This window comes from Lissotriton vulgaris, chromosome 11, assembly GCF_964263255.1.
Source record: "Lissotriton vulgaris chromosome 11, aLisVul1.2, whole genome shotgun sequence".
Taxonomy (NCBI): Eukaryota; Metazoa; Chordata; class Amphibia; order Caudata; family Salamandridae; genus Lissotriton; species Lissotriton vulgaris.
In genome coordinates, this window is record NC_141699.1 from 168,890,528 (window position 1) to 168,913,595 (window position 23,068).

General features: G+C 46.0%; 1 protein-coding gene across 22 annotated transcripts in view; it reads right to left on the reverse strand.

The window, feature by feature from the left end:
- Window positions 1-23,068, reverse strand: part of ATXN2 (ataxin 2) — a 1,802,199-nt gene that overhangs the window by 1,535,607 nt on the left and 243,524 nt on the right. For all 22 annotated transcript variants that reach the window (XM_086943042.1, XM_086943056.1, XM_086943053.1 and 19 more), the window contains one exon: window positions 10,218-10,289. In XM_086943042.1, coding sequence (XP_086799168.1) covers window positions 10,218-10,289 — 72 coding nt within the window. The remainder of the gene's footprint in view (window positions 1-10,217; window positions 10,290-23,068) is intronic.

Sequence of the window (23,068 nt, forward strand, 5' to 3'; positions counted from 1 at the left end):
GGTTGTCTGTAGAGTTCCTCTTAGTAAAATCTGAATCACGACTAGAGGAATTCCTAGACGTAATCCAACCTCCTCTTGCGAGGAAACTATATACCCAACTGAGGCATGGCTGCTTGCCAATCAGGGCATTTACCTCGAAATAGGCTAAAACAGAAAATGGAACCTGCCCAGCATGTAATTATATGTGAGAAGATGTTCCACATGTTATGTTCTTCCGTCCAGCGTAGGCAACAATAAGAAAATGCTGGTTGATTCCATTATGTAGGAATTTGGGCTTCAGACTTTGCATGCAGGCATGTAGAGTTTAACCCGTTGCATGCTCATGACGGAGCCGCTCCGTCATGAGCTGCGGTTGCGCTGTGCTCAAGACGGAGCGCTTCTGTCATGGCCCTGCCGCCGCGCCTGCGCGGCACTGATTTCGCGCCTGCGCGGCGCGGTCTATTGAGCGGGCGGGGCCATGACGGAACCGCTCCGTCATGAGCACAGCGCAACCGCGGCTCGTGACGGAGCGGCTCGTGACGGAGCGGCTCCGTCACGAGCATGCGAGCGCCGCTCGGCCCCCGCCGCCCCCAAGCGCTGCGGCGGAATTGCCGCCGCAGCGAAGGGGTTAAATGTATGATACCTCGCCTCCCATAGTTTTAGCTGTATCCTGTTTTATACATGGTATGTAGCGCAGAAGGAAAGGCTTTGTTTAATACCAATGTTAATATCTCTGAACATTTTTTTAAATCCTATGCTACTAGGTTCATGATAACTTCTCAGTTTAATCTATTTTTATGACCAATACTACCTGCTTACTATTTATTGTTTTAATCAATTGTGCTTTGTTTGTATTTTATCTGTACTTTTATGGTCTCAGACCGAAATAAAGCTATCACTGACTGACTGATATATGTCCTGTATCAGGGTCTATATACAGTCTTTGTTGATCTGGGTACACCGGATCTGGATGAAAAAGTTCTTCTTCCACTTCCACGAGTTTTAGACTCTAGGACCCTTTGAGCCTTTTTCGGGTCGACAGGTTTGTTTGGATCGAGTGTCTTTTTGGGCTGGACGTCCTTTGTATGATGAGCTGCCTTCTTCGGCTCGACGGCCTTCTTCGGCTCGACGGCCTTCTTCGGCTCGACGGCCTTCTTCGGCTCGACGGCCTTCTTCGGCTCGGCGGCCTTCTTCGGCTCGACGGCCTTCTTCGGCTCGACGGCCTTCTTCGGCTCGACGACTTTGCTGGTGTCGACGCCCGTTCTCGGCTTTGCAGCCATTTTTGAGTCGACGGCCTTCTTGTGCTAGACGACTGAGTTGGGCCAAGGGCACTTTGGAAAGTGTTTTGCTCGGTCCAGGGGTACCGGAAGGCTTAGGTGTGGTCTTCGGAACCGAGCCGGAAGGCGGGGCTTCTGAAGGAATATGCTACTTACCAGTATGCATCTGTTATTGGCATGTAGGGCTGCTGACATTCATATCTGTGCATAGATCGCCGCCTAGTGTTGGGTCCAGATGATTGCACATTGTTGTCCTGGAAGAGTCTTCGAAGTATCAATAGATAGGTGGCTCCTCCCCTGGACTACAGTGCACATGGGCATCCTCTCCATCTTCAGATTGTTTTTTGCCATTGTGGCAGAGATGGAGTGTAATACAGTAAGTGATGACCATGCCTGAGAATTATTCTGAGTGCTACAGCTGCGAAAGGCACCGGGGAGGAGGGCGGGCGATATGAATGTCAGCAGCCATACATGCCAAGAACAGATGCATACTGGTAAGTAGCATATTCCGTTCGAGGCATGTGGGCTGCTGAATTCATATCTGTGCATAGAATAAATAGCAGTTACCTCCTTAGCGGTGGTTGCCCGTGCCAGCTGCAGCAGTCTGAAAAAGAGTTTTGAAAACAGCCTGTCCTACAGCAGCTTGCTGTTTGGAGTGTACATCTACGCAGTAGTGTTTGGTAAATGTATGTATGGTGGCCCATGTGGCTGCTCTACATATAGGGTTGCCTTTGTGTTGTGGAGAGAAGGCAACAAACAATTGTTTAGTCTTCCTAAAATCCTTTGTCCTGTCCATGTAATACAGGAGAGCTCTTTTAACATCTAAGGTGTGCAGTGCACGGTCTGCCACAGAATGTGGATTGGGGAAGAAAACTGTCAGTTCAATGGTTTGGTTAATGTGGAACTGAGACACCACCTTAGGCATGAATTTAGGGTTGGTACATAGCACTACCCTATTAGCATGAATCTGTATGAAAGGCTCTTGAATAGTTAGGGCTTGAAGCTCTCTAACTCTTCTTAGCGATGTGATGGCTACCAGAAAAGCCACTTTCCATGTAAGAAACTGTATTTCACAAGAGTGAAGAGGTTCAAAGGGTGGTCCCATTAGTCTGGTGAGAACTATGTTTAGATTCCAGACAGGTGAAGGACGGTGCCTGGGAGGGATCACTCTTTTGAGTCCCTCCATAAAAGCTTTGATGGCTGGCACCCTGAAAAGAGAAAGATGCTGTCTGTTTTGAAGATAAGCTGCCATGGCAGCCAAATGTATTCTGATGGAACTATATGCCAGATTGCATCTGTATAGATGCAACAAATAGCATATGATGTTCTGCGTGGACGCATCTAGTGGGTTAATGTCATTATTGGAACAATAAATGACAAATCGCTTCCATTTGGTGGCATAGCATTCCCTGGTTGTAGGTCTCCTAGCCTCCTTGATGATGTTCATACAGTCAGGGGGTAGGTTGAGGTAGCCAAACTATGACCTCAGGAGCCATATCGCAAGGCTCAACTGTTGTGGATCTGGGTGCTGAATGTCTCCATGGAGTGAGGAGACTGGGAGTGAGGCACAGCCGTTCGTGAGGCACCACTGAAAGTTCCAGGAACGTGGTGTACCAGGCCTGCCTTGCCCACGTTGGAGCAACCAGGATGAGCGTCATGGAGTGCCGTCGCAGTTTGCGTGCCACTAGCGGTATGAGTGGCGCTGGAGGAAAAGCGTACGCAAATCTGCCTGACCAGTTCATCCATATCGCATTGCCCTGAGACTGCGGTGTGGGAACCTGGCGGCGAAGGTTTGGCATTTTGCGTTTTCCTGAGTGGCGAATAGGTCGATCTCTGGATGACCCCACCGCTGGAAATATGGATGGAGCACCGAGGGGTGTATTTCCCACTTGTGCATCTGATGGTTGTGCCTGCTGAGCAGGTCCGCCATCTGGTTGTCCTTGCCCGGGAGATGTTCCGCCATGAGGAACATGTTTCTTTGAATGGCCCACTTCCACATGCTCTGGGCTAGATGAGACAATTGTGGAGAGTGTGTCCCTCCCTGCTTCTGGATGTAATACATGGCAGTCATGTTGTCCGTACGGATCAGCACAACTTTGTTGCACAGGTGCAATTTGAACGCCTTCATCGCCATGAAGATTGCCATCAGTTCCAGTAGGTTGATGTGCATCTGCTGCTGCTGTGTCGTCCATAGTCCCTGCACTGTATAATGGAGGACATGCGCTCCCCAGCCCTGGAGAGATGCGTCCGTTGTCAGCACCACTTGTGGTACAGGCTCTTGGAACGGTCGTCCCCTGCAAAGGTTGTGTGTGTTCCACCAATGCAGAGAGTTGTATGCACGACCGGTCACCAACACTAGGTCTTTTAGATGTCCACAAGCCTGGTTCCACTGTCGTGCTAAGCACTCTTGGAGGGGACGCATGTGCAGCCGTGGAACTATGAAGATGCAGGAGGCCATCATACCTATCGGTTTCATGAACACCTGCGCTGGGAGCAAGTGTTGTGGTCTGAATCTCTGAATTAGCAGTTGCATGCTGTTGACTCTGGCTGAGTTCGGCTGCGCTGTTGCTGTCATAGTGTTTATTGTCGCACCTAGGTACTGTTGTACATGTTCGGGCTGAAGGTGTGACTTTCGGTAATTTAGGGAGAATCCTAGACTGTGTAGGAGGTGAATTGTGCGGGACATGTGGCTGGCACATTGCTGGGCTGACTTTGCTTGAACAAGCCAGTCGTCCAGGCAAGGATAGACATGGATGTGTTGTCTCCGAAGGTGCGCAGCTACTGTCGCCAAGCACTTGGTGAACACCCTGGGGGCTGTAGTGACCCCCAAAGGCAGGACCCTGAACTGGTAATGCAGGTTGTTGACAGTGAACCTGAAATACTTCCTGTGACCTGGGTGCATGGGAATGTGAAAATAGGCATCCTTCAGGTCTAGGGTTGCTAGGAAGTCCCCCTGCCTGAGCAATGGTAGAACTTGCTGTAAAGTTAACATGTGAAAATGTTCTGACAAGATGAACTGGTTCAGGGGTCTGAGGTCTAGAATGGGCCGCAGGGAACCGTCCTTCTTTGGGATCAAGAAGTACAGTGTACAGTGAGTACACCCCTGTACCTTGCTGTTCTAAAGGCACGAGTTTTATGGCCCCTTTTAGCAGCATGCAGATTACTTCTTGCTGCAATAAGAGCATGTGCTCTGCGGACATAGGACGGTGCCTTGGGGGTATGTTGGGAGGAGTGGAGGTTCGTTCTAGACAATAGCCGTATTGGATAAGTTGTCTCACCCACCTGTCTTTGGTAATGCCTTCCCAGACTGGCAGGAACTGCTGGAGTCTTCCCCCTACCGGTGTTATATGGTCTGGGGGCAGTGACAGCCTTTGGTGCTGTTCCCACGATATCCACCCCGGTTATTCTTGGTGTAGGTGGTCTGCGTGCTCCCCTTGTTGTATTGGGCTTGCTGCAATGCTTGACCTCTAGAGGCTCCCCTGTTACCGGAGCGACGAAAGGAACTGCCCCTGATCTGCTGTGACTGCAGAGCCCCCATGGATTTTGCAGTCTCAGTGTCTTTTTTAATTTTTTCAAGGGTAGTGTCTACATCAGGACCAAAAAGAAAGTCAGGGTTAACTGGCTGATTGAGCAAAGTTGTCTGGATCTCTGGTTTGAAACCAGATGCGGAGCCAGGCATGACGTCTCGGCATTACACTAGTGTTGATGGCCCTAGCTGCCGTGTCTGCTGCATCGAGTGCACACTTTACGGATGCATTTGAAATCAACTTTCCTTCCTGTATTAGCATTTCTGCTCCTTCCTTATAAGCATCAGGCAGGTGTTGCATCAGCTGTTCTAACGTGTCGTAGTGAGCCCTATCATATCTAGCTAATAGGGCCTGTGTATTTGAGATCCTCCAAATATTAGCCGCTTGAGCTGCTACATGTTTGCCAGAAGCTTCCAAGATTTTGGATTCTTTGTCCGGAGGAGGAGCATCACCACTTGTTTGAGAGTTTGCTCTCTTGCGAGCATTAGCCACTACTAGGGAGTCCTATGGGAGCTGGCCCTTGATGTACGTAGGGTCCACAGGCACAGGCCAATATTGCCTTTCAATCCTAGGGTTTACAACCATTGCCCTTGTGGTCTCCTTGAAAATGTCAGTAGCATGTTTAAGGACAACCTTTAGCATAGGCAATGTCTTTACCGATCTTTCCGAGGTGGAGAAAGTATCGAACAGAAAGTCCTCCTCCACTGGGTCAGCATGCATTTCTACGTCATGGTTAATGGCCGCCCATTCAATTAAAGCGTTAAACGCCGCCGTGTCTTCAGTAGGCGAGGTCTTGACATTATAGGCCTGAGTATCAGGTGTAGTGTGTGGCTCATCAGGGTCGACAGGGTCAGTCCAGGGTTGAGGTTCCTCTTGATCTGCGTCAGCATGATAATTGAATTCAACCTGACCGTAACCCTCTCCCACATCCTCATCGCTGCGTGTGCGAGAATAGGCATATTGTTGTGGATATGACTCCACAGGTTCGAAGAGAACAGGTGAGGTGGCTGAATCCCTTTTTCTTTTGAGAGGGATTTTATATGACTCCAAAGGATGTTCTGGAGCGATTTTTCGTTTGTGAATGGTGAGCCTAACAGAATCTGAGTCGATTAAGAGATTCGACTGATTGTCATACGAGGGTGCCTGGAACATTACCTCTTCTGGAATGGACTGAGACCTGGAAGGTCCCGACACCTTCTTGGACGTTTCGGTGCTCTTTTGTGGTTTGAACGCTTTGGGTAGAGCGGTCGGGGCAGTCTGTATTTAATTGGTGGAGGAAGCACGTGAGACAAACCGACCTTCTTCGAGATTGACGTAGTCTTCGATCCGATCTGTTTTGGTGGATCACCAGCATGTTTGCGGCCTTGCGTCGACTCGAGCCCATGGTGCGCAGCAGGTACGGCCTTGGGCTTCGACGCGATATGCTCTTTCGGGTCGGGTTTGGACTTCGACTCGAGGGCCTTGCTCAGCATTGGCTTGGAGGCTGCAAGCGTCGGTTCGACAGTCTTTTTAGCCTGGCGTCCTTTGGCAGTGTCGCCATGTTCGGACGTCGACGTAGTCAGAGTAACGTGCTTGACCGTCAAGACTGACTTCGGCGCCCCGCTCTTCGGGCCGACGCCCCCTTGTGACCCCGAAGGGTCGATGACACTTTTAGACTTGACCGGAGCCGAGGAGTCCGATGGCGCCGATCCGAGGACTGTCTTCAACAGTTTCAGTTTCGTTTTCGCCTCTGTTGGTTTCGGTTTCGATTTTGGTGGATCGACCGATGGCTCCTTTGAAGTATTCTTAGCCGGGCCTTGACACGGGGCTATAGAATGTGGAGTAAGATCTTGGCTAAGGCCTTCCGGCGATGCCTCGACCTGAGCCTTAGAGAGCACAGTGTCAATATTAGGCCCCGCAACTGCAGGCGGGCCTTGCTCATCGCTCGAGTCCTCATCGACGGCTCCGATGGCCTCTGCGTCGTCTCCTACCTAGACGACGTCTTCATCACGGACGTAGTCTTCATAGACGTTCACACCTAAGTTAGAGTCTTGCTCCGACGCAGGGTCCGACTGCTGGTCAGGGTCCTCTTCATCGACGCCTTCATCGTCATCGGCCTCGAAGATGTTCTCCGGGTCAGGGTCGAAGCGTCTTCTTAGACCGGAACTTGGAACAGGCCATACAGCTGGCCTCATCGTGGTCCGGGGATAAACATTTATTGCACACAGGGTGCACATCAATGTGAGGGTATTTTGAGTTGCAGACGGGGAAACTCTTGAACGGGCTCCGTTCCATCGTCGTCGTAGTTGGGGCCTTTGGTGTCGAAAAGGCAAACGGCCTTCGACGTCCTGTTCGAAGAACTGGATGAAGTATAGGCACCGAACGAGACAATACCGACTGCCCGTAGGCCTTTTGGCCTTGCGCAAAGTGATTTATACTGATTCTGAACTTGAGTCAAGAAAGTACATCCGAACCCAATGGCGGAAAAAAACAATCTGAAGATGGAAAGGATGCCCATGCGCACTGTAGTCCAGGGGAAGAGCCACCTATCTCGTGATACTTCGAAGACTCTTCCAGGACAACAATGTGCAATCATCCGGACCCAACACTAGGCGGTGATCTGTGCACAGATATGAATTCAGCAGCCCACATGCCTCGAACGCAGTGTTTCGGTCGAGGCTAAGGCTTTTGGGCGATGCTTTAACCGGAGCCTTTTGTGTAGGTGGAGGCGGGGCTTTGGTACTCACCGTTTGCCCCGGTGTGATCTGGTCATCGGAGTCCGACTGGTCCTCTACAGTGACTATTTCCAGGTCGGAGTCCGCCGCCTCTGGGAGGTCATGGTCGTCGTCAAAAATGTTCTCCGGGTCTGGAGCCTGGCGCTGTATCTTTCGAGGAGCAGCTCTTCAGTTCCAGATAGTTTTCTTCGACTGGAACAGAGCACAAGCTGGACAGTTTTCTTCGTTGTGCTCCGGAGATTGGCACCTGTTGCATACTTTATGCGTATCACTATGTGGAAACTTAGATGCACACTGTGGGCATCTTTTAAACGGGGTCCTTTCCATCAGCAGGAGGCCCACGTGGCGTCGAAAAGGCCCAACGGCCCGCGTCTACTACCGGAGCGAAGTGGAAAGAGTTGTTGAGTCGAGGAATACCGAGCGGAAACAATACCGTTGAATGTAGAAAGTTTTGGCCTTAGAAAGTTGGAAAACTTTGGTCCCAAAGATGGAGCTGTCGAAGTGCATCCGAACCCAATGGCGGAAAAAACTAAAGATGGAGAAGATGCCCATGCGCACTGTAGTCCAGGAGAGGAGTCACTATTCTCGTGAAACTTCGAAGACTCTTCCCAAGACAACAAGGTGCAAACATCCGGACCCAACACATGTATTCCTTACCGCTCTTGCAGAAAAGTGAAAGTTCCTTGTTGCCCTGTGCACAAAAACATTTAAGGGTGGCGTTTTTGTGGTTGTTTTTTTTTGGGAAGGAGAGGGCTTTGAATAGTAGATGTAACTCCACTACTAGGAAGTCTGCTACATATTATTCCATTTACCTTTCTGAGCTGAAGATTACCTGCTTCACTTCAATGGTCACTGTTGTAACACAATGAACCTGTCCAAAGGGTAGAAATCTTGCTTGATGTTCTATGTTTAATAAGATCTACCCTTGATGTTGCACCGGGCGCAGTGGACCCTGAGTTGACTGGTAAATCACCACTAGAGTTCGAAGTCTTTTAAGTCTTTTCAAAATTCTTAGCCTTATCAAAACTGGGAAGCCACTCCTTTTCTGTACCTTCAAAATACATTGTGCGATCTAAACGTTTAATGCATTCTGATCCTACAAACTGTGATCCACTCATTTTTCCAGATAAGATATGCCAGAGAAAAGGAGCATAATTCAAAACAGATGGAAGTTTGAGGTCAATTAAGACAAAGTTGTCTCCTGTTTAGAAAGAAACTGAGCCCCTGCACCTTAAACCACCCACTTACAAGGAACCAACATTTCATCTAGTTTTTCCTCACACCATCACAAATCTATGCAGACAGCCCTCCCAGTTCCATTCATATGCCATCCAACCTTAACTTACCCTGCACTTCCTCCCTTGGCAATCTTTCACAGCACCACATACTAAAAGCAACGCTACAGTTGTCCATCTCAGACCTTTACACCACACACAATCTTGATGCCATTCTTATCACACAAATCTGGCACTCACCAAAATGTTTTCCACATCCTTGATATCATGGCCCTTCAAGAAATCATCATCCAACACGAAGACAAACCAACAAGCGGCATGCACCTCAACAAACTAACAATCGGCATGCTCATCACCTAATCATCAAATCCTAACTCCGCTCCTGCAACTTCTTGTCATCAACATAGTCACCTTGTGTCACTAAGAGACTGATGACTACAGAGGTGCATAGCACCCCCACGGGTACCCTACCCCATTGTAAAATAATGTGGTCTGTATCCTTGTAAGACGCACACCCAACCTGTAAGCATGAGGTTTTCAGTTTTAATAAGACATAACTGTACTTCTGTTTGTTACCTGTACCAAGATACAATAAAAAGGTTTTTAAAGTCACCTTCCATTACATCTATTGTCCTCCTAATGGCAATTTCATCACCAAATAACCAACAGTTGCCATCACCGTGAGAGCAAAAAGTTTTACAGACTTCAAAATCCCAGCAAAGCACATGAAAGACACCTTGGACACCACTCTCCAAACACACAACAAATGAAAAACTTGAACTATGTCAGCCCAGATACGACCAACCTGGTCTGCCAACCCTAGTCAGGTCAGGTGGACTGGTCTATCTACTCATCCATCACTTTTGAACTTCTACACTACTCACCAACCCAAAAGGAACATCACAAGCAAATGAAGTAGCTCTCCAAGTCATTTAAGAAAGTTTCCCACCACCACACTCCAGTAAAATCTCTCAACAAGAGTACATTTCTCCACCGCACTATCCTCATGGATACTCTTCACCACACCAATCAGTGCTAGAAAAAGAAACCTAAGGTGGTGTAGAACTTGTATAAGAAAATAGGTGAGGCTAGACAGATTCCTTGTAGATTAAATCATCTATGTAGTAACAGTCAACAAAGACTTTAGATTCAACCCTTTAGGACATACTTTTCCAGACTCAATACAGCAATTGCTCCAAATTCACAGAAGTTGGAAATACGAGAAAAACAGGCAGAGTTTATATTAATTCACTCACACAAAAAACGCTCACAACCTACTATTTCGGAAACATGTTGTACACTACAAAGACAGCAAAGAATATTCTATTACATGAATGTCATGTGCATTTTCAAAAGATAGCTGAAAAAGGTAAGCGAATCAAATTATTTACCATGCGTATAGCAGGCACTTCATAAGTAAGCAAGATGCAGTATGAATGGGTCACATGAAGAAAACAGTAACAGAAAAGCAGACTTGGATAATACCTTAGGGCTGTAGGTTTTAAAAACTCCTTCATATAAACCTCCATTTTTCACCTGAACTTCACATTTTGATCCCTGAAAGAAAACAATTTCAACTAAGTGAAAGTGGAAAAACAATGAGTTTAATAAATAGTTATTTAAAGCACTGATGATCACGAAATGAAGGAATAGTGATACCCTAAAGTTTGGCTTTCAAGTGAAAGATCACTTCGCATGTTTTTTGAAAATTAAAAAAATTTAAAGAAAAACAAAAATACTCTTAGTACTATAATTTAGACCTCAATGAATAAGACCAGTAATGTTGTCTAGCAAATAATCATCCTCTTGAATCTATGCAATCCCACTTCAAGGCATTAGGTGCAACAATATAAAATAAAAGGCAGTTTGTTTTACTAACAATTTTTAGAGCTTTTTGAATTTATATTGGTCTATGAGCTTAAATGAGGAGCCCATTGGGTTTTGGAATACCACATTAAGTTACAATTTTGTAACTGGTACCCTTGCTAAAATAAAGAGAATATCCCCTTAGGACTTCCAGAAACACAAATTACTCCAATATGGCATGCGCACAACTCCTTTTCTGCAAAAGTAAAGAACATAACATATAAACGAGCACTCTAGAAAGGAACAATACCTTCAATCTTACAAGGTTTTCTAGGCCAGAGCCGTATAGTATATTGACACACTCAAGACAAATGCTGTATCAGGACAAGAGTTGAGGATCATGCAAACATTCTGCTTTATTCCATAGTCCAGCAGCTTTAACAAGCTGAAATGTGGGACAAGAAAAGAGACAAAAATCCATTTCCCAAGAGCGTGTCCCAGACAATATAAGAGTCCACCACTAATTACAGGCCAACTTATCCCATATCAGGTTCTACTTTCCCTGAGACAGACCCTTTGTTTTTGCTGCTCTGGCAACAGTTATGTTGGGTCCTCTGCTGTCTTTGGGTGTTAAATGGCCTTCCCTCTCACACCCACCAGTGTGCTTTTATCTACACCTTTACACTTTAAACAAAACTGTGGCGTATGGAGTCCTAACTTTTTCAGGTCAGTTTCTTGAGCTGTGATTGGTGCACCATGGGTCCTGTTTCACACAGTGACATGTCAGTGTAGCTATCTTGATGATGTTGAGTGATCATGCTATCTCAGTTACTTAGCACTTAAGTGACCCTAAAAGTGTTAGCTTTAGCTTACGCAATCTTTGTTTCCGGAGAGTATTGGAAAGCGGCAATTTCTCTTTTTGGCAGGACGCCCACAGGACCTTCCGTCTTGACAACTGTTTGAGTCTGATATGGTCACTTACATAGGCACCAAGAGAGGTTGCCTTGCTATAAATATTCTTTGAAGGGCGCTGTAAACTACCCCCAAGTAGATCCCACAATACTAGATCCATTCAATTATATGTCTAGTTATACATTTATCCTCTACTCAAAGCACTGCTGTAGGATCATGGAGGGAACACTAAGTTACTGAAATATAGTGTTATATATGGATGTTACTTACCCTGCTGGTGATTGTCCACGAGTGTCATTCCCATCCCCTGTATCAGGACCTGTAAGAGGGCCTACCATGGCCTGATGGCTGTGGTGGCCCAGAAACATTATGTTTAGTGGAGGGATTTTTTTGGGGCAAAGGGGCTGTGGTACTTACGACACCTTGACCGGCTGAAACCTCATGGTACGCAAGTTCTATCTCCAGCTCGGAATGAAGTTGGAATCTTGGATGGAGAAGGCCTCTTCTTCCTCTGCAGACGCTTCCGCCTCTTCCTTTTCAATATCTTCCCCAAAGATATCGAGTGTGTCTTCGATATTCTGTTGCGGCATTTCTTTGTGAAGGTCGGTGCGTGGATATCTGGAGTGGCACAGAGGGCAGAATTGGAACAGAGTCCGTTCCATCTGCAGAATACTCAATGGTGTTTGTTCGAGTAGCAGTGAAATAAATGGGCTAGGCCCGAAGAACGCGGTTCGAGACACACTGTCTCGAACTGGAGCACAGCAAATCACGTCCAAACCCTATGGCAGAAAGAGAACAATCTAACAATGCCCATGCGCACTATCACTGAAAGGAGGGACGAGTCACCGTAACTTGTGAATGGAAAAGACTTCTTCTAAGAAAAACAACATGCAAACATCCGGACTCAACACTAGATAGCAGGAGTATGCAAAGCATGTGTACCTACAGTATACATGCTTCAAAAATGCAGTTCGAAAGACCATGAGAGGAGACAGAGAACGAAATATGATTACAACTGCAACATAGTGCACAGAATACCAACGAACCCCATAGATTAAATACAATGAGGAATGTTATGTGGATTTATGATTAATGGAATTGTTATTGCTGCAAACCCTGTTTGAACTTGAGCACCATGTTGGGGTTGAGCATTATTGGTTTTAATTTGTATCTTTTGCAGATGGATTTTGTTTCAACAAAAATGAATGAACCAATTGGAGTATATGATTTAACCCCTTCCATGCTCATGACGAGCTCAGCTCGTCATGAGGTACACCTCTCGTACACTCATGACGAGCTGAGCTCGTCATGAACAATGGGAATTGAAGTTGGTCAGCGCACAGGGTAAATCTGCACCGCACCGTTGGTGTTAAAAGGAAAAAAGTGAAAAATTGGACTCTTTAAATGATGGCTCACATATCACATAGGCCCCTAGCTAAAAACCATGATACATAAAAGCAAACATTATAAATAGATAGAAATATCAAATACAACTGAGCCGGCCGCACTTGTGTGAAGTCATTATTAAGAACAAGCATTTGGAATGCAATCGGTCTCGCCTTTGGTACCTTATATGTATTTAGCTATGCAGCACATTAGCCTGGGTGCTGATACATCTGCTGTTCTTTAACATGGAGGAAAATTAAGCACCAAACTGCGTGACACGCCAGGTATGGGAACACATGGAGAGAAATATTGCTTTTCAGTGGGAAATGGAATAGTCCAAAGCTCTGTTTTTAATATAAAATCTGAGTTTTCAGTGGTCAGATCACTGAAAATACAAGATTTGAAAAAATATTATTGTTTACGGGTGCTGTGGAAGATAATTTCTGTGGACTGTAATCTAGAGAATGCCAAGTGATTCTGGTATTTTACCGACCTATGCTGGTCGTTTTCTATCAAGAAAGTTAAATATAGGCAGTTGCCAGAAAAATTAAAAAAAGAAAGTCTCTCAGCAGAAAGCAATTCTGGTATTTAACTGACCTCTGCTGGTCGTTGTCTATCAAGACAGTTAAATAGAGGCAGTTGAACAGAAAAAAAAGATCTTATTTCATTTATTGTGGCTCAAAAAGCTTCCTTGATGTGGGCAATGTCTGACCAAGTAATTTGCTCCGGGTTAAAAAAAAAAATATTTACCTAAGTCACAAAGTGCTTTTTACATAGTGCAACCAAGGGATAGGACAACTATATTCGAGGGTCAGACAATCTTTTAAGATCATTCTGTTGAGGTCCAATTCCTTTTCCAACCAGACTGCGAGCCATAATAGTATGGGGGGGAGGGAAAGGGGGACTTTAATAAAATCAGAAAGAAAATCAGCCCCGACACCTCTGAATGCACTATCTCCATTGACACTCTGCAGCAATCTCAAAATCCTTCTCAGGAACTTGTTTACCGCTACCTGAATTGAATGCCAACACTTGTACTCCCAAATTTCTGACCCAAAAGAAACAGCTGGGAGACAAATTGCTTTATAAAGATTCAATAAGGATTGAAAATGAGTATGGCTTGAGTGCCTTGCACATACTATGAGCAACCCTATTAAAGGACTGAACAGGATTTCTCAACAACGGATCCCAATTAAACTTCCGGTCCAGCCAGATGGCTAGGTAACAACATTTAATAGTATTGCCAATAAAATTACCATTAATCTTAGCTTCTCGGTTTTGGCATTTTTTTTGCCATAAGTAGAAGATTAAAAAAAAAAATTTAGGCCCATATTATCCTGTCCAGTATCGACGTTTCCACGGTTGAAGGAGCAGTTGGAGATTTGGTCCCTATCTACACAGAAAGAGTGTTTTATTTAGGTAACGCTGCAGCTGCCCTCTATGAAATGGGAGCATTGACCCCTTAGAAGCGGGAGGTGGATACTTGGTGGGCAGAAGTACATTTTCTCCACAAAAAAATTGAGAGCTATAAAGAGACTTCAATGGTTGGATTGGTTTACAAGAGATGTTGACCTAAGGAATTCATTGGTTGAATTGCCCTAAAGTCCTGAAGAGGCCTGAACTAAGAAAAAGGCTGAAACACATCAACTGCATATAATAAGGCATCAACATAAGAAAATTGAGATACTGTATGTGTCATTATATGAATAAGGAGCCTGATATATCTTAGAGGGAGAATGGAATTGACCCTTTGAAGCTCTTATATGTTTTTTGTTGATGACCGGATATATGGAATGTTGTGACATAATTATAAGTCAACGTCCTTCTATTGAAATAGTTGTGGGCTGTTTAGACCAGCAAATTGGTTATTTTTGAAATGTCGTTTGTTTGTATTGTATAAACTGTGTATATTTGTGTTACTAAAAAGAAAAAAATAAGCTTAAAGAAATAATAAACAGCTTTAATATTTCTTCTATGAGTGATTAATGTAACTTTAGCTTCTTAGGAAAACAAGTGCTTTTGATTCAATTGAGATTTATTTCTTTAGGACCATGATGTTAGGTTAGGAAAGGACAATTAGTGGTGTCTTTTCTATAATTAAGTTATATTTTTCAATAAAACATTTACCATAGGCATTGCTTTCGTTCTAAGTTGCTTTACTCTCAGATGCCTTTGGGTTATTCGGGTCCCCCTGTCTATAAATAGAACATATTATCCATAAAAGCAATCTAACAGGAGTTGCAGGCAATTAGCGGTACGCGCCAAACAACGTTATCATGAGCGTACAATAATGCTGGAACCGGCCTAATCTCAGCTAGTGGAACATCTCTGCACCTTTCCAGCTAGTTGTCCTACAAGATAAAAAGCACTGGGGCTAAAATACAACCCTAAATTTATAGTACATAGTGCATTTCCCAGAGGGACCATATCTGACGACTCCAGTCCAGCATGCAAATTGCGCAAAAAAGAAACAAGGCCAGTCTCAACTCCCCCATTGCCCCCCAGCACAGCCCACAGTTTCTATCTATCCACTGTGTCGAAGGCTGTGCTGATATCCATTAAGGGGTGATGAACCGACTCCTTCTTGGCCACAGTATATTCTGAGATCACTAAATGGAGTTTCAAATTCTGCTCAATCGTCCCCACCCTGGTCAAAAACCATATTGGACATCTAATATGATCTTTCATAGCCTCTGCCCATTCAGTGATCGCTTTCATACTTCTCTGTCAATAATCCTCACCTCATCAGCCAGCATAAAATGGGCCAGTAGCAAGCGGAGTCTACTCAATTACCTTTCTTAAAAACTGCCACATTTAAAAAGACCCTCAGGGACTCAGACCGAACCAGGTGCATTACCAGAGGACATGGCCTCAATAGCCTCTGCAACTTGCTGAACATCAAAATGCAATTCTACACCTCTGGGTAGTTCAGTATAAACACTATCTAAATAAATTGTCTCAAAGTGAGTTACGATTCAGAAAAGGGGGTGGTGATGAACAGAGTGTCTGAATTAAGCAGACCACTCTTACCCAGTCCAAAGATCAGGGCTTGATCCATCACCGTTATTTATCTCACTGCACCATCCCAGCTCAGAACCTGGCTATATGCAAATCAGTCTGTCCCTGGCCCAGTGCATCATGGGAACAGGGCAGACTAAACTACCAAGCCAATTCTTCACCAGAAAGGAGACAAGCTACCGGGGACCGGTTTCTGGCATTTCAGCCGTCTTTCGCCCGGCTTGCTTGAATCCTGATGATGCAGTGAGAAAGGGACTCATGTCTGAGTATACCCTGCCACACCTATAGTGGCCAAAAACGATTCAGAAAAGGGGGTGGTGATGAACAGAGTGTCTGAATTAAGCAGACCACTCTTACCCAGTCCAAAGTTCAGGGCTTGATCCATCACCGTTATTTATCTCACTGCACCATCCCAGCTCAGAACCTGGCTATATGCAAATCAGTCTGTCCCTGGCCCAGTGCATCATGGGAACAGGGCAGACTAAACTACCAAGCCAATTCTTCACCAGAAAGGAGACAAGCTACCGGTAGCTTGTTTCCTTCCCAGTATAAGAATTGGCTTGGTAGTTTGGTCTGCCCTGATCCCATGATGCACTGGGCCAGGGTCAAACTAATTTGCATATAGCCAAGTTCTGAGCTGGGATGGTGCAGTGAGCTAAAAAACAATGATGGATCAAGCCCTGATCTTTGGACTGGGTAAGAGTGGTCTGCTTAATTCAAACACTCTGTTCATCACCACCCCCTTTTCTGAATCATTTTTGTCCACCATAAGTGTGGAAGGGTATACTCAAATGTGAGTCCCTAGCTCATTGCACCATCAGGATTCAAGCAAGCCGGGCCGAAGACGGCTGAAATGCCAGAAACCGGTCCCCGGTAGCTTGTTTCCTTCCCAGTATAAGAATTGGCTTGGTAGTTTGGCCTGCCCTGATCCCATGATGCACTGGGCCAGGGTCAGACTAATTTGCATATAGCCAAGTTCTGAGCTGGGATGGTGCAGTGAGCCAAAAAACGGTGATGGATCAAGCCCTGATCTTTGGACTGGGTAAGAGTGGTCTGCTTAATTCAGACACTCTGTTCATCACCACCCCCTTTTTTGAATCATTTTTGTCCACCATAAGCGTGGAAGGGTATACTCAGATGTGAGTCCCTAGCTCATTGCACCATCAGGATTCAAGCAAGCCGGGCCGAAGACGGCTGAAATGCCAGAAACCGGTCCCCGGTAGCTTGTTTCCTTCCCAGTATAAGAATTGGCTTGGTAGTTTGGTCTGCCCTGATCCCATGATGCACTGGGCCAGGGTCAGACTAATTTGCATATAGCCAAGTTCTAAGCTGGGATGGTGCAGTGAGCTAAAAAACGGTGATGGATCAAGCCCTGATCTTTGGACTGGGTAAGAGTGGTCTGCTTAATTCAGACACTCTGTTCATCACCACCCCCTTTTTTGAATCATTTTTGTCCACCATAAGCGTGGAAGGGTATACTCAGATGTGAGTCCCTAGCTCATTGCACCATCAGGATTCAAGCAAGCCGGGCCGAAGACGGCTGAAATGCCAGAAACCGGTCCCCGGTAGCTTGTTTCCGTCCCAGTATAAGAATTGGCTTGGTAGTTTGGTCTGCCCTGATCCCATGATGCACTGGGCCAGGGTCAGACTAATTTGCATATAGCCAAGTTCTGAGCTGAGATGGTGCAGTGAGCTAAAAAACGGTGATGGATCAAGCCCTGATCTTTGGACTGGGTAAGAGTGGTCTGCTTAATTCAGACACTCTGTTCATCACCACCCCCTTTTCTGAATCAAAGTGAGTTAGCCATCCCTGTGCTGGACTAACCTGTACCACGTCGCAGACTACAACCTCATTGAATATCGGTTCACAACTTTCCAGAAACCTGAACTATTTCTTGATTCACAAGCAGACAATAGCTGTTCCCATGCTTCTTTGTTAAGCTCTTTCCTCCGCAACCTACAAAACATGGTATACTGGCAACTAGCCTTCCTTACAGCCTTTTTAGATCTTAGTTTGTGGCGCAGAGCTATAATCAAATCTTTATGGGCCTAAGAGAATTTCTTATCAAACCATTTATATCTGCATCAGTAAACCCTATTTGCTCTTTTTGCAAGGGCTGATTTTACTTCTTTGCAAATATTTAGAAAGTAGGCCAGAATATTCTGATCAGGGGGATCCTGTTCAAGACAAACTTCAAAGTTCCCTCTACACAATTGCAACACATTTCTAAGAACATCCCCCGGTATATACTTGTCCGCCAGCTTAGTCTATGGCCTTGTTCCTTAGGTAGTAGGAGGTCTCTATATACAACTCGTTTGACCCTCTCTAAATTATACCACCTAAATTCTGCCTTAAGAGGGTTGCGATCACTTTGAGTATTTAAAACTATTTTTAAAATATTTAAAAGAGACAAAAGACCAGGCGAAACATAACTGAAGTCAATAATCGAACTCTAATCCCCAACCTTAAATGTAGGTACCACATTAGGGGAATAGGACTCTTGGTTGGGCAGGAAGTTAATAGAATTATATTCAGACAGAAGAATATTTAAGGTGTCGCCTTGACAATCATATGTGAAATGAGACTGCTCCAACTCCACAAATAAATCGTACTCTCCTGCAATAAATGTACATACCCAGCAGGGGTGCAAATTAAAATCCCCTGCAAGCACGACATTAGGTGCAATGAAGTGAGCCGAAAACCAACCTTTAAGAAAGGATTTAAGTTCCCTCTCTAAGGGTGCATCTGAGGTGGGCGAATCAAACATTGACTAGCACAAAAATATTGTGGAGAAAAGTTAAAAGCACCCCTACAAAATGTGTTGCTGTTTGCCCAATAATTTCCTTAGCACATCTTAATCCTAGGCTCACAAAGGTCACTAGCCCCCTCTTAGCTCTGCCATGAGCCGAGGGTATTGCATGCACATGAAAGGCTGCATAACCATCCAACTGGAAGCCCCCCAAGTCTTCCCAGGTCTCTTGTAGGCAGATAACCTCAAATGTTTTAAGAAAGTTAACCTTGTGCTCTTCAGCCAATAAGGTCCTTCCCCCAGCCACATTCCAGCTTAATATACTCAAGGTATTATACTTCCTGTCCTCTATCCCCTTAGGCGTCCCTCTTTCCTAGCATGTAATGTGGGTAGTCAATCCAGCTCATTAAGGCCCGACAAAGGTTCAAATCTGTTACAGAGCGGGACAGCTGAGGCAACCTGGGTCACCACCATATTTGAAACTGTCTGCCCTCTCGCCTCCTGTGAAGTCAAATCCCTAGATGATGGCCTAAGGACCATCCTCTTATGAGGGTAAAAATAACCCGGGGGAACAGTGTAATCTCAGTGTTCTTAAAAGGGGAGGAGCTAGAAGTAGGCAAATTCTGATCAACTCTCTAAGAATTTCTGAAGTTCACCAAAAAAATTCTCCATAACCTACTTTATCCACTCTTGGTACCATAACAATCTCCTCATGCCACTGACAAGGCAAAACCCCAAATATACTTGAGAACCCATGAGCAACTTTATTTTTCAGTTCCTGATTGCCTTCTGCAACTCCCTCATTAAACAAATGGAAATTAGTCATAACACAAACATAAGGTTTAGAAGGCAGAGGCAATTTGTAAAGTCACCATTGGAGAAGTAATACAGACCACTGTCAGAGTTACCTTAAGGGAATGTGATGCCTCTTTCCGCCTGCTATTGTCCTGGACATTAGAGGTAGTTACTACTTGAGGTTCAGCGACACCGACAGCCTATTGCCTTCCTCCCCTACCCAGAATACATGTGGAGGTGGCTGAACTGGACTAGTTTGGTCCCATGCCTCAGGTGCTACCAAAGCACCAACAAAATCAAGGCTTGGAATCTTATGGTTTGACGTCTGTGATGGGGTGCTGCTTAAGGTAGAAAACAGCCTGCTGAGAGAGACTAAAATTCAACTTCCCCAACAATAAGCCTGAATTCTTAACATCCCCATCCACCTTTGCTAGTCTTCCCTCTAATTTAAACAGATAACTGGTAATAGGGAGATAAAGAGTTCTGAATTTGTAAAGTAATATCTGGTTGGTCATTGTCGAAACTGACCAGTGTCACCGAAATGTCCTCTCTTATTTGCACACTTAGGTTTTCTCCATCTATGTTTAGAGCCTGAAATCGGATTACCTGGCAACGAAACAGCCTTCTTTGGCTTTCACTTGTAGGGTGGGAACAAAGGGATTTGTCCTCAATGCCTGAATAGAGGGATGTGGGCCACCCGAATCGATGTCTCAAAAGCACCAGATGGTGGCTGCAGGGCAGGTTCGGTGTGGGCCGTGGTTGAGGTTTCATCTGGTAACTCCCCAGAAGGGGTGTGGGTAACAAGAGTGGCCAGTTGGTCTTCCACATAAATAATCTCTTCTGCACGTGTCCATAGGAAGGACAGGGAGCACTTTTCAGCATGTGGCTAGCCCCGCCCCTCTCTGAAACCTCACTTCGCAGCCGCGTAACCTGCCGTTTCTGGTGTAGGAGTCCAAAATGCCCTGGTGTCAGCTGGTGAGTTCCATGGTGCGGGAGGACAGGGAGAGCTTTTCAGCTCATGGCTGGACAGCTGAGTTGGAGTATGAATGAACTGTTGAAGCGTATGTCTGAGGAGGCCGATTGAAAATAGAAATTATGTAAACAAGACCACGTGGGCCCTATTGAGATGAATTATGGCTTATGCTCATTAAGTCGCACTAGCCCACTTGGGTTAAAGACATCACACAGTAAACATGTGTGTTAACACTGTAGACTATTGATTGTAATTGAAAGTTGGAAAAAGCATTATAAGGAACTATAGATCAGTGTTTGTTTCCAACGCTTTACAAAAACAACATCATGCATTCAGCATAAAGAAACGCTATATAAAATAACGATAAAATGGAACCACCGCTGTGTTCACTTCAGCTACAAAACCACCCTGACCCACAACCACCCACAACCTATTCCTCGGAGAAACTGGAACAAAATCACCTCCGACCAACTCCTCACATCACTCAACCAAAACCCTCCCACCCTCTCACTGGACCCAAACCAAGCGGCCACCAATCTCAAGCAATGGATCACCCACAGTGCTGACGAATTAGCACCCCTGAAAAAGCACCAGATCAAATCAGCCAGCAAAAAGGCTCCCTGGTTCAATGATGACCTTAAAAAATCCAAGAAGCTATGCCGCACCCTGGAGAAAACATGGAGAAAAAAGCCAACCACCGACAACATGGCCACCCTTAAGGCAGCTACCCGCAAACACCACCAACTGATTCGATCTGCCAAGAAATCAGCATTCAAGGATCGTCTCGACAACAACACTCACAACAGCAAGGAACTTTTCAACATCGTCAAAGAATTCACCAACCCCACCGCAGCTTCTAACGACATCACTCCCTCCCAAGACCTCTGCGATGCGTTATCCTCCTTCTTCTACAACAAAATTGCCGACATCCACAACAGCTTCAAGATAACTCCCAGCGACCAACCCTCCCCACACCCCTCAGATCCTACTCCGCCAACTAACAACCTTAGCGCCTGGAACCCAATCACCACTGAAGACACCATCCGCCTAATGAACTCAATCCACTCTGGCTCGCCAACCGACCCCTGCCCCCACCACATCTTCAACAAAGCTGACTCCATCATCGCACCCCATCTCCGTGATGTCATCAACTGCTTGTTCAACTCTGCCACCTTCCCAGAAATCTGGAAACACGCCGAACTCAGCGCCCTTTTGAAGAAACCCACAACAGACCCCTCTGAACTTAAAAACTGCCGACACATATCCCTCCTCCCATTCCCGGCCAAAGTCATTGAGAAAGCCGTCAACAGCCAGCTCGCCGCCTTCCTTGAATCCAACAACTCCCTCGACCCCTCTCAGTCCAGATTTCGAGCCAAACACAGCACCGAAACCGCCCTCATTGCAGCAACAGACGACATCAGAACACTACTGGACAACGGAGAAACAGTGGCCCTCATTCTACTCTACCTCTCCGCCGCCTTCGACACAGTCTGCCACAGCACCCTAATACAACGCCTCAGCAACATCGGCATACAAGGAAAAGCCTTGGACTGGATCACCTCGTTCCTAGCTGGGAGAACTCAGAGAGTCCGACTTCCCCCATTCAACTCCTCGCATCCATCGCGCGCCAACACAACCTCAACATCATCTCTTACGCCGACGACACCCAATTAATCCTTTCCCTCACCAAAGACCCCAACACCGCCAAAACCAATCTCCATGAAGGCATGAAAGAAGTAGCCGAATGGATGAAACACAGCCGCCTAAAACTCAACTCAGACAAAACGGAGGTGCTCATCCTAGGATCTTCTCCCTCTGCCTGGGACGACTCTTGGTGGCCTTCCGCTCTGGGCACAGCACCCACACCCACAGACCATGCACGTAACCTTGGCTTCATCCTAGACTCCTCTCTCTCGATGTCCAGACAAGTCAACGCAGTCTCATCCTCCTGCTTCAACGTACTTCGCACTCTCAAAAAGATCTTCCGCTGAATCCCCCTCGAGACAAGAAAGACTGTCACCCACGCACTGGTCACAAGTCGACTGGACTATGGTAACACACTATACGCCGGAATCACAGCAAAATTACAGAAAAAACTCCAACGCATCCAAAACGCATCAGCGAGACTCATATTGGACATCCCCCGCCAAGATCACATCACCGGACACCTAAAAGACCTCCACTGGCTTCCCGTCAACAAAAGAATTACATTCCGTCTTCTCACCCACGCACACAAGGCCCTCTACAATCTAGGACCCGAATGCCTCAACACTCGACTGTCCTTCTACAAACCCACCCGCCAACTAAGATCGTCCAATCAAGCCCTCGCCGCAGTCCCGCGCATCCGAAAATCCACCATGGGAGGAAGATCCTTCTCCTTCCTGGCGGCCAAGACCTGGAACTCACTCCCCACTCGCCTCCGCCTTACTCAAAACCACATCTCCTTCAGAAAAGAACTTAAGACCTGGCTATTCGACAACAAATGAACCCCTTCCCAAGCGCCTTGAGACCCTCTCGGTGAGTAGTGCGCTATATAAATGCCCGAACTTGAACTTGAACTGGTTGCCCCCATCTTTGTAAGAAAGGCTGCAGTATCTGGTCGTGCAGCTCCCATTCGTGTACTTGTTCTGACTCTCTGCTTAGGATGTCTGCTATCTGATTTTGAACTCCTGGTAGGTGTTCTGCTAACAGATAGA